This window comes from Malania oleifera, chromosome 1 (genome assembly GCF_029873635.1).
Source record: "Malania oleifera isolate guangnan ecotype guangnan chromosome 1, ASM2987363v1, whole genome shotgun sequence".
Lineage (NCBI taxonomy): Eukaryota > Viridiplantae > Streptophyta > Magnoliopsida > Santalales > Ximeniaceae > Malania > Malania oleifera.
Window position 1 is genome coordinate 144494100 of NC_080417.1, and position 16317 is coordinate 144510416.

A 16317-nucleotide genomic window follows, 5' to 3' on the forward strand; every position below is an offset into this window, starting at 1 on the left:
GAAGTGCTTAGCTTGAAGCCAGCAGGTGGAGAGCCAACGATGAAGTGTGAAGAAAATTCATTGTGAAGATCATGTAGAGAAGTTTTGGCAGCAAATTCATCTGAAGCAGCATTTGGGTCTTCTTTCTGTTCCCTTCCTATGACACCATCTCTCTCATCATCATCTGAAGCAGGGTCATGGCGGAGGCCCAAGCAAGAACACACTGATTTTTTCACAAGTGCCATACCAGAGATTGAAGTAGCCTGCTGCACTGCTCTTGGATTTCTTGCAGATGATACTTGTTCCATGAGAGAGAGAGAGAGAGAGAGAGAGGGCTCGCAGAATTCCTGGGCTGATTTTCGCAGGATTCAAAATGAAAAGGAAAAACATAACTATCTTATTAACTTGAAGTCTCATAAAATCATCTACACAGATAGGGGCTAGCCACCCAAAAAAGAAAAGAAAAAAGAGACTATTGCCTAAGTGTTTTTATTCTCACTAAATTTCTCAAGTATACTTCAAACAATTAGGAAATCTGACATACTAATTGGACATTGCTTTCAGTTCCACATCATGAAACATTATCAAACAAAAATTTGAAGAAATAAAAAATAAAAGAATTTAGGGTATCATTACATCTAACAGTGGGTGCACAAATCGTGCTTCATGGAGGGAAGGGCAATGTAAATATGGAAATCATTTTGCCCAGGACCCCCATAACAGGATGAAAATTACAACACGGTTGAAACTACTGAACAGTCAGTATAGGTTAAATTGTATGTTTACCAAAGTTCATTTCACCAAATGATGTATGTATGACTGCCATGGCTGGACCTCGTCTTGACCATTGTTTTGGAACCTTAAGTTTCCGTCAGCTACAGATGGCACCTAATCTATCTTCCTAACACTTATGTTGTGACTTGAAGCCACCTGAAAAGTTCCAATACGATTTCAAGACAACTGAGATACAAGAGCAAAACTTTACAAGAAGAATCTCATATACCCGTTTCAAGTGAAACCTAAGGACTCTCGTCATCTGAACTAGAATTATCCATCCGCCTTTCAGTGATAGCTGGAAAAAGCTGCTGACGAAGATCAGGTGATGGAGGCTCTGGCTGGCGGGTATCTGGAGATGGTTGCATTGTAGGAACATCTTTATGTGACTTCACTGCCCTTCTTTGAGAGTCTCTCACCTCTCTGCATACCTTATCTAACATTATAAGAAAATCCCGCACTATAGCAAATAAACGCAATCCCTCATCCTTCCCTGCATTCCCATGGAAATAATCAGCTGTACTCTTCACCAAAGCCCCTATTCTCTTTTCCTCCCCCTCCAACAACATGATGTCAATCTCAGCATGCTGTACAAAACTCCTAAGAATTTGGTGGAACCCATTATTTTCATCTATATTTTTCATATCTGAATTCAAGAAATCCATAGCCTTTCCCAGTCCCTTCCTAAGTTTGGCGACACTTCCTGCCAAGCAATCAGCATCCAAAACTGCTGCTTTCTTGACATTCCCAAGCTCACTACCCAAACGCGAAATGGCCTCAAGACCAAGGCTGCAGTAGCTCTCTTCTGAATCATGGGAAGAATCCTCCAAGAGGTCATCTGATTTGATGCTGGAGATGCTCCTGCTTTCTCTGGCTGCACGGGCAGCTCGTACGCCTTCGGAGCGGATTATCTCTTGGACAACAAAGTGCAAGAGTGTGGTCTTGCCATCTGTCCCCTTTACATCAGATAATTTCAAAAGAGTGTCGAGTTTAAATGCTTGTGCACCACCACGAAATGTGCCATCATTCATGCGATTACCAGTTTTGAGAACAGCTTCTAGAAGTTTGAGGAAAAGTCTACTGCTTCTAAGTTCCTGGCACGCCACCTGCCATACATGACACAGATGCCCTTTTATGTTAATGCATAGATGTAATTGAAATAACCAATTTTCATAAATTATGGAAATCTATGCCACAGAAATAAAGTGCAATGGTTGTCTTTCATTCCCTTTAGCATAAGGAAATGCATCCTAGCCACATCCTGTTTTCAGTCCTTTCATTCTAGTAGTACTTGACAGTTCAAGAATAAATATGCTCGAAAGAAAAGTAATCCAAAAAAATAATGGACGGTTCTCTCATAAGCAAGATTCAATTAGCATGCATTTGCACATACAACATTGTTCTACTTCTAGATGGTTGATGACACAGAATATACATCCAAAGTGACTCCCAACCATTTCAAATATCCTTCACCGCCATTCATGTCAGATATTTGTTCATATGTAAATTTTGATTTAGTAACCCAAAAGTGCTGAACAATGTAGATGGTCAATTTATAATGGATTTTTTTTTTCTCTTTTGTTAAGTAAATAATTAAGGATGGCAGATCCTACGCCCTCCAGTGTTCTCACCTCTAAAGTTGCAAAGGACTCCTTAGTCATTGAAACATCATCCTGAAGAGAGCTCATAAAAAGTAATGAATCTACCCGCTTAAAAGCAAATGGAATATCAACCAAGACTTTTAGAAAGCGTTCAGCAGGCCCAAGTTGAGACAGTTCACCACTGAATAACCTTAGCTTAAGTTCTTCTTCTGCTGTTGGTGCCATCTTCAACAAAGTTTCAAGAAACTCAATGGGGAGCTCATTTCCTGATTCAACAAAAATGGGTTAAAATATACTTCTTATCCACTCAGACCTAGACACAACAGTAGTAAGACAGTTTCACAACTAAAAACATGGCAAAACAAATCAATGCCTGGGACTCATATGCCCAGAAAGATGAAAAACTAGACTTACATTTGTTTATTTTTCTCTTCCCAATGAGGAAACTTATGTCCCCAATAATACCTTTTCTGCTTTAAGTTTACCTTACCACAGAATAATATTGACACCATTTCCTTTAAGTGACAAATGTTCATTTCTTTGTACATCTACTCATCTTATACACTGTTTTGGCTTCCAATTTAATGTTATTACATATGTATTACAGTAGAGTTGTCACCATGTGACATGGATGTCATGAGTTCGAGGCATGGAAACAACCTTTTACAAAAATGCAAAGTAAGGCTGCCCACTGTAGACCCATCATGGTCTGCCCCTTCCGCAGACCCTACATACGTGGGAGCTTTGTTATCGGGCTGCCCTTAATTAATATTTATTAGGATCTTATTGTGTGATTTTTTGGTGCATTTGGTTGGGAAGAAATTACAAGATTTTCAATTATGATTTCCTACCCTTCCATCCACTATGGGAGAGTGGTGTTCACAAGAGGCTGGTTATGGCCTTCATTTAATAAGGCTCCTTCCCATCTATCTAGAGCGGGAAGAGAGGAGAGGCTCTTACAGAAGCCCTGCTTGCCCTTCTCTACTTTGTGGGATCCCCCATATTGTGGATTTCAGGCTTCCTGGACTTGAGACAGATGGCTAGGAACTATACGAGGGTCAGTTTCTGCCACTGCAGGTCCTTTTTCTTCCACTGAGACGGCCCTCCTCTTTTTGTTTGTTTGCTCACCTCGGCAAGAAATCATGAAGAAGCTGGAATAACTCAGAAAGAGAGTGGCACCTAGCCGTTGAGAGCATCTGTTGTCTTGGTAGAGGAACAGTGCACCCTTTTCACTTCGGTCTTCGGCTGCAAGCACCTTTATTGGAACTTCTATAGCTCACATACAATGCAATGGGAAAGCTTTGCCTGTTTGATTGAATATTTTATTTTATTTTGTTCCTTCTAATTTTACGGACCTCTTGTCCTCCTTTTCTTGTATTCTTCTTTTTTTGCTTAATGAAATATTCTTTTACAAAATGACATGACAATGCAATAATGCATATAAAAGCATATTTCATTTCATTGACCAGTCAACTGTCCTTAAGAATCTCCCAAAATCTAAAACCAAAAAGCAGCAGGAGCAAGAAGCAGAGGAGAAATATAGGATGGTTGAGACATGAATAGCCATCTCTCATAGCAAGCACACCCACACTCACCCAAAACACCTAAACGTTTTATTAAAAAAAAAAAAAAAGACACCCCCACCTTACCAATAAAAAGGAGGAGCCCGGTGCATGAGGCTCACTAATTTGGTGTCTATGGAGGTTAGTTTGATCACTTTGATGCATACAAACCTCCATGGCCCACATGTGGGGGCTGTTTTGGTGAAGTAAAAAGATTGCTATTAGCAATTTACAGATCTTCTTGGGCTGAGCGCTAATAGCAATGAGTTTTTTAGAACCATTTCCCACATCTACATTTACCTTAACACACTCATATGCAAAACAGACTCAATAAATTAATTGGCCTCAAGCAATCACTTATGAGGCACAATTAGTTAATTCCCATCTTCCAAATTTTAAATTACGATTACGAAAGGCAGCACATTTTCCGAATATCATTTGCATATTTTAAACTTCAATCATAGTATTTTGTCAAGTGTCAACAAAATTAGCTTGAATTATATATAGTTTCTTTTTATGAAAAAAAAAACAACTTTAAAAAAAATAAACATATATTCAAAATTCTGTTTTACAAACAAACTATTAGAGAGTTTTGGTTAAAGAAACTCGCAACTCGAGCAGCATAATAAATATTTTGGACATCAAGACAAACTACTTGCTTGTGTTCTCACAGATTAAGGACCAAAAACTGACCATTTATTGCTTCTTTAAATTAAAAAACCCAATTCCTTTCAACACAGAAAAGAGAAAGAAGCTTTGTTCCCACATGCCAACAGAAAATACGTAGTTTAATTGCTGTCTCATGGTCCTCATAAAGAGGGGGAAAAAAGAAAGAAACTGAAAACAGTAAGCACCTTCCTGCAGCGCATCACAAACTTCTTCTGTAGTAACATTAAGAGCTCGTAGAAGAATTGATAGATTCTGCGCCTTTTTTGAATCAATAATCTGTATATAGGGGACCAAAGCATCTTGGGTCGAAGAATCTTTCTTGCGCTCACTTTTGCCTTTATCAGGAGGGGCATACCCAAAGAGGGCTTCTATCATCTCCTCATTGAACCTACAAAATATGACAATTTTTTCAGTGTACTTGGAATCTACTAAAATTTAATTATTCATGGGCATTGAGCAATATCAAGGAAAAAAGCAGACAAAAAGATCTGAGAGCTTACTGGAATGACCCTGATTTAATCTGATGCCAAACCATTGAATGATCGGGATTGGCCAGAACTTTATCCCAGAAGAACGGCTTTAACTTTGTTTTAGGAGCACCAGTTTCACTGGAAGCAGCATTTGATGCATGATTAGATCCAAGCGATGATGGTGGAGGTACCTTTGAACCCATGGCCATTGCTTGTGGAGGCCTAGGTGGAGGGAGAGCACCCTTTGGAGGTGGAGGTGGCCGAGGACCAGGCTTGGAGGCATGAGATATTGGTGGTGGTGGTGGAGGTGGGCCAGAAGGAGAAGCCCCACCACCAAAAGGTGGTTTTGGAAAGGGAGGTGGTTCAGGTGGAGGATGTGACGGGGGAAGAGGAGGACCTGCCCTTCCAGGAGGAAGCTTAAGAGAAGAAGATGGCTCAGGAGGCCCAACATCCGACCTGCCAGGGGGAGGCTTAAGAGGAGGCAGTACCTCTGCATTAAGATAGCCGGAAATGTCAGATGATTCTGCTGAGAATTTGGCCACTCCTCCAATGGCTCCTACCGATGGAGTTTCAGCTAGTGAACCATTAACAAAATTAGACTCAACATACAAACTGCTATCAGAAGAAAGCGGCCTTTTGTTATGGTCCAAATGTGTGCTAAATGATTGGTTATCAAACTTCTCCTTGCCAATTGTATTTGAAAAAGGAAAAGACTTGTGAGAAGAACCTGAAAGATCAAATTTCAAAATAAAAATCAGAACTGCATCTTGCAATTGAATATCAGAGTAATAAGATGAAAAAAATTAGGTAAATACCAACAGAGAATTCACTTAAGCTTAAGCTAAGTAAGGGTCTCTCATCGTTTCGACGAACTCCAGAGCCATTTCTACACTTTTGACAGCATAAAAAGAGCAGTGCAGCAAAAACGAATGTCCCTGCTGCAGTAATAACAACAGCAATAACAACTGATTTGTGGTTACTGCTTTGCTTATTTGACTGTACATTTGATCCAGAATCTGGAGATGAAGAGTTTTCTCCATCTGAAGGTTGCAAACTCGAATCATTGAAACTTGGTGGAAAAAATGATGCAGATGGAGGCCTGGCAGGGTTGTCTGAGGGAGCCTCAGAGCTGGAAGGTGCTGTATTTGACATAGGTGACTCAATTTTAGGGGCTGGGGAAGGTGCTTCCGCTATGCTTTGCTGCAATTCCCTACCCAGACTTTGTCTAGAAGCAACAGGCACATCAGACCTTCCCAATAGGAACCTAAAATACTTGGTGTACCATTTCTCAAAGCTATCCTCTTCTCCAGAAATATAATGAAGATTTTTCCTCAAACAATCAAAATGAATTTGTCTCATCTGGGGTTGCAGAACATTTATAGCTTTTTGTATGTTTTCTTTTGACAATGATTGACCTCTTCTAAGGATTTCATTGGAGCTACTGGAAGTTTCATCTGGGACAAAGACGTCAATATCCTCAACAGCAATATCCATATGAGTCAAATCATATCCACAATTGACCCGTAGTAGCTCTGCCTGCAGTCAACAAAGGTTCATTAAAATTTGAAATTGTGCTTATGCATTCTAATATACCAAGACAATAAATAAGGTCTCCATGTTCATTAACATATAATCGTAGGTCTTACGCTGGTTACCCAACACAATCTCCTTTTTTGGGCTTGGAAACAAATGCAAATAAAGAGTAAGCACACACGGACAAGTTTTCAAAAAATAACAGTAACATGCCAAGATTGCACCTCAAAGGTAGACTTCAGCTAAGCCTCAACTCAAAAGACTCACAAATAATTGCTATACAAACATGAATGACAAATAAGGAAGCAATATGTTTCAGTACAGCTAAGTTAGACTTCAGTGGAACCTGAGGCAAATGATACATTAATAATTGCTATAATAACATGAATAACAACAAGGAGTATATTAAAATAATTAAATATAATTAAGTATATTCTATGGTAATACCACATTTTCATTAATTAATATTGGCATGCAAGGGGATGTACGCATGCACATCATATGCATGCAATCACGTGTATGTGAAACCTTGGAACATGGGTAGAAGGAGGATTATCAGTGAGAAAAATTCATGAAAGCATATGGGGAAGGGGAAAAGGCACAAAAGAACACAACTACTGTTGATGTTTGTTCAACTTGAACACGCGCAGCGGAAGCACACAATCAAGCACGAATCAATCAACAATCACTAATTCAATCACTCGATGATGAAATATACTCAAGAAGCAATCAAACAATAATAAGTAGAATCAAAAACACAACTAGAACACACAAGGTTTACGTGGTTTGGAAATAGCCTACGTCCACGGGAGCAGCACTTGGGTTTTCACTATGATCAATGAAGCTTACAAGCTTAATCCCATTTAAGGTTACATAATGATGTTTATATAACAATTTAATGCGTACAGAAGTGTTCTAGTATAACTAAACTACATCTGTAGCAATCCCCTAGAGGAAAATCCTCCAAATAAATCCAATCTACAAGCCCCCGATTTGAATTTACGTAATCTACGCCGACGAATACCGTCGATAGTTTGGAGCAGAAGAAAACACCTTGCTTTGGTCCCTTTGTCCCTCGCGTCACATAGCTTTCTCTGGTACATGTGATCCGCTCTAAATATGAGCCACATCCCCAACAATCTCCACCTTGGCGAATATTCAACACCTTGAAAATCTGAAAGCATAACCACTGCTCCACCCGAGCCTATAGATTTGGGACTCGCCTCCACTCTAATACCTGGAGACGTAAACCAAGTCCAAGCCACACTTGAACTTGACCGTGGTAACAGGAACTTCACTTAACTGAACACTTAACTCCTTGAACGATCCTTCGAACCACAATACTACCTTGGCAGCCTCTGCCTCTGCCAAGAACTCTAATCTAGTTGTAACCAGTGCACCCTGGGACTGTACCCCGGGCTTCCAACAATTAGGTCTTCCCACAACGTACCCCGTTGCAAGCCTTCTATCATCCAAGCCCCCTGTGTAGTCTCCATCTGCGAACCTCACAACTAACGAAACCTTCTGTTGTCCGCCAAAGTACCCAACTGCACTGGCATAGGAAACCTTTGACACAACCTGAACATCACCATTCGTCTTTGGGTACTGAGCGCTAGACTATTTGCTTGGATTCGCCAATGGTGTACCGGTAACTGGTTTAACACAAACCATGCTAACCCTCACCAACACCTGAACCCCAAAACCATCCTGAGATAACCACAATCTCCATGTAGTTTTGTTCACACAGCCACCCTGAGATAATACGAATCTCACCCCAGCTACGACTACAAAGTCACCTTGAGACAATCTCAATCTCCCTGTAACTCTAACCTTACGAATCTCCAACCCAAGAACACTCTTAGCAGTACTCAAAACCTTCATGTCAACTTCCATTCTCAACAGAGTCCCCACTAATTTACCTCAGTCAGAACCTTTCCAGAAATCGGAATGTCACTCACATAAAACAAACTTCCCATATAAATTACCAAAGATTTTATATCAAAATCTGAGACAAAACTCATACTTTCCCATCCAACAAGAGAAAGAAGAAAGAAAATGACGAGAAGAGGGGGTGTGGAATAAAAATGACGAACATCTAATATCCATTGAACTTTCTACATATCACAAGTTAAGAAGAAATATTAAATAGAACCACCTCTCCATATTATCTTTCCAAACCCCCCCCCCCCTCCCCACCACCCTGTGGGACTCTAATATATATATATATATATATATATATATAGGCTTTGATGCACTTATCCTTCCAACTACGCATGTGATGCACTTAATGTCCTAATTTTTTCACACACAGTTGGTCCCAAGCCCACGTAAAGGAGGAGGGTTACGTTAAGTAGCTGACAGCAAGCGTAAAGTTGTCAGATCATTATGATATGAATCCTTACCGCATATTTGCTAGGGCATCCCCTACGAGCGATGCGTTGCACTTGCACCACCTAGGTGTAGCGAAAAGTGGGCGAGGGTGGGCTAGGTAGTCACCCCGAAGCGACGCGTTGTGTCAACGCCCGAGTACTGTGTCAAATATGCGAGGGTTCCTGCACCATTCTGTACGTGGGCAGGTAAAGACATTAGTTCAGAAAACTAAGATTAGATTAGCAACTTGGAATATAGGGACACTTATGGGTAAAATTATGGACACAATGATCAGAAGAAAAATTAATATAATTTGCCTTCAAGAAACTAAGTGGGTAGGGGAGAAAGCTAGAGAAATTGATAAATCGGGATTTAAACTTTGGTAAACTGGAAAAGAAAAACATAAGAATTTAGTAAGAATTATTATAGACAAAACTTAAAAGATAGCGTTGTTGATGTAAATAGAGTAGGGGATAGAATTATAAAAATCAAGATGATATTAAGACTAGAGATAATAAATATTATTAGTACTTATGCTCCTTAAGTCGGCTTAGCGGAAAATCTTAAGAGACAATTTTGGAAAGATATGGATAGTATTATACAAGGCATACCAAGGTCTGAGAAAATATTGATAAGAGAAGATCTGAATGGACACGTTGGAAGGGATGATAAAAATTATGAGAGGATACATAGAAGATATGAATATGGAGACAAAAATGAGCCTAAGGAGATGATCTTAGACTTCGCTATGTCATATGATTTTAGCATAATGGATACTTGCTTTAAAAAGGGAGAAGAACACTTAATAACCTAAAGTGGACAAAATAGAAGTCAAATAGATTTTTTTTTTTTTTTTAAATAATATATCATGCAAGGATTTTAAAGTTATTCCAAGTGAAAGCCTAACCACACAACATAGAGTCTTAGTGTTAGATATTTGTATTAAAAAATAAAAATATATATATAAAATAAACCAGTGTAAGAGAACTAGGTGGTGGAACCTAAAAGGAGAAAATATAACAAAATTCAAAGATAAAATGATCAAAGATGGGGATTGGACTATAGAGGATGCGATAAATACAAATACTCTTTGGAGTATATTAGCTAACTCTATTAAAAAGATAGCAAAAGAGATTTTAAGTGAATCAAAGGGAAGATTCTCGTAGCAAAGAAAGTAGGTGGTGGGACAAAGAGGTACAAAAAGTCATAAAGACAAAAAGAATTTGGTATAAAATGTGGCAAAAATATAGAAACAAGGATAACTTTGAAAAGCATAAGGAGATGAGAAAAGGTGCAAAAAAAGGCCGTTAGTGAAGCTAAATACAGATCATTTAATAGTTTGTATGATAGATTAGATACAAAAGAAGGGGAAAGAGATATATTTAAACTAGCTAAAGCTAGAGAAAGGAAGAGTAAGGACTTAGGAAATGTAAAATGTATAAAAAGTGATGCTGATATTGTCTTGTTTAAGGACGAAGACATTTAAGAAAGATGTCGAAGTTACTTTACTAAGTTGTTTAATGAAAACCAAACAGAAGGCCTAAACTTAGAATTGTCAAATGAGGAAAAGACTAAAAAATATGAGATTTATTCGCAAAATTTGAGTTAACAAAATTAAGTTTGCACTAAAAAAGATGAAAAATAGGAAAGCTATAGGACCACATAACATCCCAATTGACGTTTGGAAATGCTTAGGTGATAACGAAATTATATGGTTAACTAATTTATTTAATATAATTATAAAAACTAAGAAAATGCCATATGAATGGAGGAAAAGTACTTTAATACCTATATACAAAAATAAAGGAGATATTCAAAATTGTAATGACTATCGTGGAATTAAACTTATAAGTCATACGATGAAACTATGGAAAAGGGAAGTTGAACAAAGATTAAGGCTAGAAACGAAGGTCTCAGAAAATTAATTTGGTTTTATGCCTGGAAGATCTACCACAAAAGCTATATATCGTTTAAGAAGATTAATGGAAAAGTTTAGGGAAAAGAAGAGGGATTTGCATATGATATTTATTGACCTAGAGAAAGCATATGATAGGATACCTAAGGAAGTTCTATGGTGGGTTTTAGAAAAAAAAAAGGTGTATGTAGTAGGTATACTGTTGTCATTAAGGATATGTACGATGGAGTAATGACTAGTGTAAGAATTATAGATGAAGAAACAAGAGAATCTCAATCACCATAGGTGTACATCAAGGATCTGCTTTGAGTCCTTATCTTTTTGCTTTAGCGATGGACCAACTGATTAAGAGTATTCAAAAGGAGATTCCATGTTGTATGTTGTTTGCAAATGATATTATATTAATTAAAGAAACTGGGGAGGGACTAGAGGCTGAGTTAGAATTATGGAGAAAAGCATTGGAATCTAGAGGTTTTATATGAAATGCAATTTTAGTAGTGGCAAGAGGAATATTGGAGACAAAGTTAAACTTGATGATGAAGAAATAAATAACACTTGTAGATTTCGATACCTTAGATCTATTATGCAAGCTGAAGGAGAAATTGAAGATAATGTAATGCATAGAGTTAAAGCAAGTTGGGTAAAATGGAGAAGTATTTCAAGTGTGCTCTTTGATCATAGAATACCCTTAAAATTAAAAGGGAAGTTTTATAGGATAGTGACAAGACCAACTATGCCATATGGATCAGAATCTTGGGCGACAAAGAAACAAAATATCCAAAAAGTAAAAGTTGCCGAGATGAGAATGCTTAGATGGATGAGTAGTATAACATTGAGAGATAAATTAAGGAATGAACACATTCACGGTAAGTTAGGTGTAGCTCCTATAGAAGATAAGATAAAGGGAGGGACGACTCAGATGGTATGGACACTAGCAACGTATGCCACATAGTGCGCCAATGAGGAAGAGTGAGTTAGTTACTGTGGGGGACAGTTGAAGGGATAGGTGTAGACCTAAAACAACTTGAGATGAGATAGTGAGTACGGATTTAATATCCCTGAATCTGTCAAAAGAAATGGTCCATGATTGCATAAATTGGCGGAAAAGGTTTCATATAGCCGACCCCACTTAGTGGTACTTAAGGCTTGATTTCGTTGTTGTTTTTGTTGTATATAGGCTTTGAAAAGAATACTGAATGCCAGATCTAGTTCTTATTCTTGTTTCAAAAATTCTGTTGAAAATTATAAGAATACCTTCTTTTTTCATGATAACAGTCCCTCTTTCAAGCCCATTAAAGTTAATTATTCATGTGGTCTTCATCTTCCTACTGAATTTAATCTCAACATCAATGTTAATGTTGCTGAAATTATCAATGGCAACTCTTGGAGTCGGCCACAGAGATTCTCAAGGAGACAAATCTAGAATTACTAACATTCCTAATATTAACACTAAAGATAAAGTGATCTGGGAAATGTCTGCTACTGGAGTTTTTTCCTTTAATTCTGCCTTGCAAATAAGAGAACTAAAAACCAGCAGTAAATTGGGTTCCTCTATTTGGTTCAAGCTTCACATCCCCAAGCTGCCAAGCATGCTACATTTTGTCAGATGACTGCTCAAAACAAATAGCAACCTTGGATAGGTTATCAAAGTGGGGCCAATCTGATTCTTAAGTTCACGTGCTGTGTGCTTTAAGCTGAATCGGGAAGTCATTTTTTTCCAGCTGCAAAGTTTCTGTAGTCATTTACCAAAAAATTTGCTCCTTCTTTCATATCCAAAAAGAACTCTTGGGGATCTGGTCTTTTGAATTAGGTTTGGTTATTTCTCTGGTGTCCAATAAACTTAAGATTGCTGCTGTTTGAAAACTATGGGCAGCTACAGCTGCAAAGTTCATAAGGCCATTTACTAAACAAGTTTGCTCCTTTCATACCCACTCTAATTGCTGGTCTTCTAAATTTAATTAGGTTATTTCTCTGGCTTCCAATAAACTGAATATTGCTGCTTGGTAAATGCTCTGGGCCGCTACAGTGTATCATATTTGGAAGGCTAGAAACCATGGATATTTGATACAACTTCAGTTCACATTGAAAATGTTGATGATAGTAAACAGCTTATATTAATAGTATGCATTAAATCTCACACTGATATTACAGGTTTATCAACCAGCAGCTTAGTAGATCATTTTTTTTCTGCTTGGCTATAGAATTCCTCAACAAAAATCATGCTCAACACTGTAAAAGCGTAACTCAGCATGATAATGAACTTTTATTGTTTTCTGCCTTTTCCTTTCTTTCATAAAGTAAGAACTCTTGTCCCCTTCTTTTTCTCCACAAAAATGGAGCAAACACAGAGAAGATGAATTTTGATATGAAGTGTAGAATATTCTAACTTCAAAGCCACTCCATGAAGGTGGGCTTACCTCCCAACAACACCACTCCTCCTCCCCCCCTCTCTCCGGGGCGGGGAAAAGGGAAAAACAGCCCTCAAAAAGAAAAGGGAACAATGGAATGCTAAGGGCTTCATCCCGCAACTGATCCTTACTATGTCAAGTGAAACTGCTGAGTTGACTACGTCTTTGCATAATATGCCAATAAATAACGAACCCCTCATAACCTATCAGTGCAATATATTTGGTGCTTTCACTGTAACGATACAAAACTCAATTCCCCATATTTCCATGCTAGAAAGGGCATATAAATTGATAGCTTCAAAATCTAAGGTGCACTATACAATGCATACAATGACCTCATAAACTAAACTTTAATAGCATCCAATAATAATTTTTCAAGAGAAATTTACTAACATGTATCCCGATAAAACAATAAACTTAACAAGCTTCTCACCAAGGGTAGATGCTAGCAGACATTATAGTGCATAAATGAACCTTTTCTTGTTTATGTTCTTTCATTCCGCGATTAAAAACATAGCAACTTATTCCCAAGACAGTATTTCTTTTTTACAGTACACATGTTCTGACCAATTTGCATTAGAAAGTTCAGGTTTGTATGCATTAATGGAATAGTCCAGAAGAGATTGGTGTCCTCCACCAATAGCCATGTAAAATGACATTGCACTTCACCAATGTGAACACTAAAATATATTTTGGAAAATTTTAAGAAACTACACTATTGGATGACCACCACAAACTAGTAGAGATATGGCAGCTAACACGATCAGAAGAGCAGCTGGGCATGAATATGCAGATATTCAAGCAGCGCAAAGTGTAATGGTGGATCCAACACTATGTTCAAGGCTTGGTTAGACAGTTACAAGCTAAGACCACAAAAAAAAAAAAACGGTGAACATGTAATCTATGGCAGAGACATAAAAGCCTTTAAAAAGAAATTAACCAGCTTTTGCATGTGATACTATGAATTAGATATACTCGAACATTCAAAATTAGTTAGTTCCCTACCGTGTGTTCATCTATTTTGCTCGTTGCAGGGTCCACTCCATAGCCAAGTAATAGTTCCTCCGTACTTTTCCTCCCTTCGGAGCCCCCCGCGGCCAAAGCGCAAATCAGAATGACAATGTAACAAAACAATCCAATCCTCTGACACCCATTTGTTCCTGGAATAGCTTTCCGTACGCATGTTACACTTCTCATTTCATCAATACTCATATATCTAAAAGGAACCCAAAAAGAACTTTATATGCTCCCGAGTCCTGTTCAAAACCCTCGCAGATAAAACCCGGAATACTTCATCACCCAAAAACACAAAACAGCATCAACCGACAGCCCCGATTCAATTTTCCTCAACAAAGCTCCTGAAATTTCCCAATCACACACATGAATAATCGAGTATACGAATCCCCAGAGATCAATAGAAAATCCCAGACAAAAAATTTAAACTCGGAATCAATACCCACTGAAGCAAACAAAATCTAAAATCTCACTTCAACAAAAGCACCAAAGAATCGACCCTAATCAGTTATAACGAAACCCCCACCAAAATGAAGCGATTGAGCTCGACCCAACTGATGTACGCCATAAATATGATTTTCTCAATCTTTTCCAGAAAAATGAGCAGCAAAAACAAATTCGTCCCCGCCTCTGACCAGATCCACCATATGGAGCTTCGAGAAATAGCTGTAAATGTGTTCAAATTGAATTACAAAGAGTTGACCACAAGATGTCGAAAAGGCGAGGTTTCTTCTTGAAAAGGCGTCGCAGGAAAGCTGCCAAAGAAAATGGGCTGTGTAATTTTCTGTTCTTTTTTTCTTTTGGTTTTCTTCTTAATTTGTAGGATTTTGAATTGTGTGAGATTGTCGGATTTTCTTTCCTGCGAAGCTCTCTTTCCCAAGAAGAGAGAGAGAGAGGGGGAGAGAGAGAGGGAGCGACGCGGAAAGGAGGCGTCAATTCCCCTGCTCGAGAGCGTCTTGTGAAAATGTGGAATTTTGGGTTTTTGTGATCAATCGCCAGATCACCTGCGGGGCCCACTATCATTCATTACCTGGCACTCGGAATTCACACGTGGAAGGTAAATAAACAAAAATATCTTTTTCCCGCTACTTTTCTTTTTAATCTAAATTTACATTAATTCAAATTTAAAGTTTGAAATTTATATTCCAAATTTGGTCCTATTTGAAAATCAAAAAGCACGCCGACCAAAAGAAATTAAATATAAATGAATCTATTTTTTATGTTTCATTTTTAAGAAAATTAAGAAGAAAATAAAAAATATACTAAATTAAGGAATAAAATTTTGACTTTATATGTATTTAATTTTTCTTAATTTTTAATCATATAAGAATATATTTTTATTTTTAGTAGTATATGACATAGAAAAAAAAATGTTGAGAAAGATGAGCTCCCTTCTTGTTTTCATTTCCTTTTACTTTCCAAACAAAAATTTGTATTCAAAAATAAAGTTTAACTATTCTCTTAGCCTTCACATGCGTCAATTCATCTTTTTCAAAAAATAATTCTTATGAAACATATCAAGATAGCGTTTTATTTCACAAGCCATTATTACTGAATCAATTAAATTTTGAAGGCAATATTTAAAAAAATGAGTTGTGATCAAACTACTATAAAATGAGTTTTTGCCCTATTAGAATTAATGTTTTAATTTTTTTAATCATCAATTCAAAAAAAAACTACATCAGTGGCCCAATAACTAGAAAAGTAATGTTTTAATTTTTTTTCACATGTAAATTGTTAGATTACCACTTTACTTAAAAGGTTAAACTATTAGGTTGTGAGTCAACAATATATATCAAACTTTAACACTCCCCCGTACGCTCAACCCAACAACACATGAAAATACAAACACACAATAAATTCTTAAATACCACAGAATAAATGCGAGTGATGAAATTAGAACCCAAAACCTCCTGAAAACCAACTTTGATATCAGTGTTGGGTAGTGTAGTGTGTAGGATCTTCTCAACCCTAAAAGTCAACTCATGAGATGAGGTTTTCTCTCACACTTGATAACTGACC

At 37.6% G+C, this 16317-nt stretch overlaps 1 protein-coding gene across 4 annotated transcripts; it reads right to left on the reverse strand.

The window, feature by feature from the left end:
* Nucleotides 1-560: 560 nt before the first annotated feature.
* LOC131145068 (formin-like protein 5) lies at nucleotides 561-15253 on the reverse strand. Of its 4 annotated transcripts, none has more exons than XM_058094139.1 (7): nucleotides 14769-15253; nucleotides 14287-14639; nucleotides 5871-6591; nucleotides 5086-5782; nucleotides 4771-4973; nucleotides 2385-2620; nucleotides 561-1859 (listed from the first exon to the last, which is right to left on the reverse strand). In XM_058094139.1, exons 2-7 carry the CDS (start codon nucleotides 14491-14493, stop codon nucleotides 999-1001), a joined length of 2925 nt encoding a protein of 974 aa, XP_057950122.1. In that variant the 5' UTR covers nucleotides 14494-14639; nucleotides 14769-15253; the 3' UTR covers nucleotides 561-998. The 4 variants fall into 4 exon arrangements, with proteins under 4 accessions (XP_057950122.1, XP_057950131.1, XP_057950116.1 ...); XM_058094148.1 differs by having other exon boundaries at nucleotides 14742-15251; XM_058094133.1 differs by having other exon boundaries at nucleotides 14822-15231.
* Nucleotides 15254-16317: the final 1064 nt, after the last annotated feature.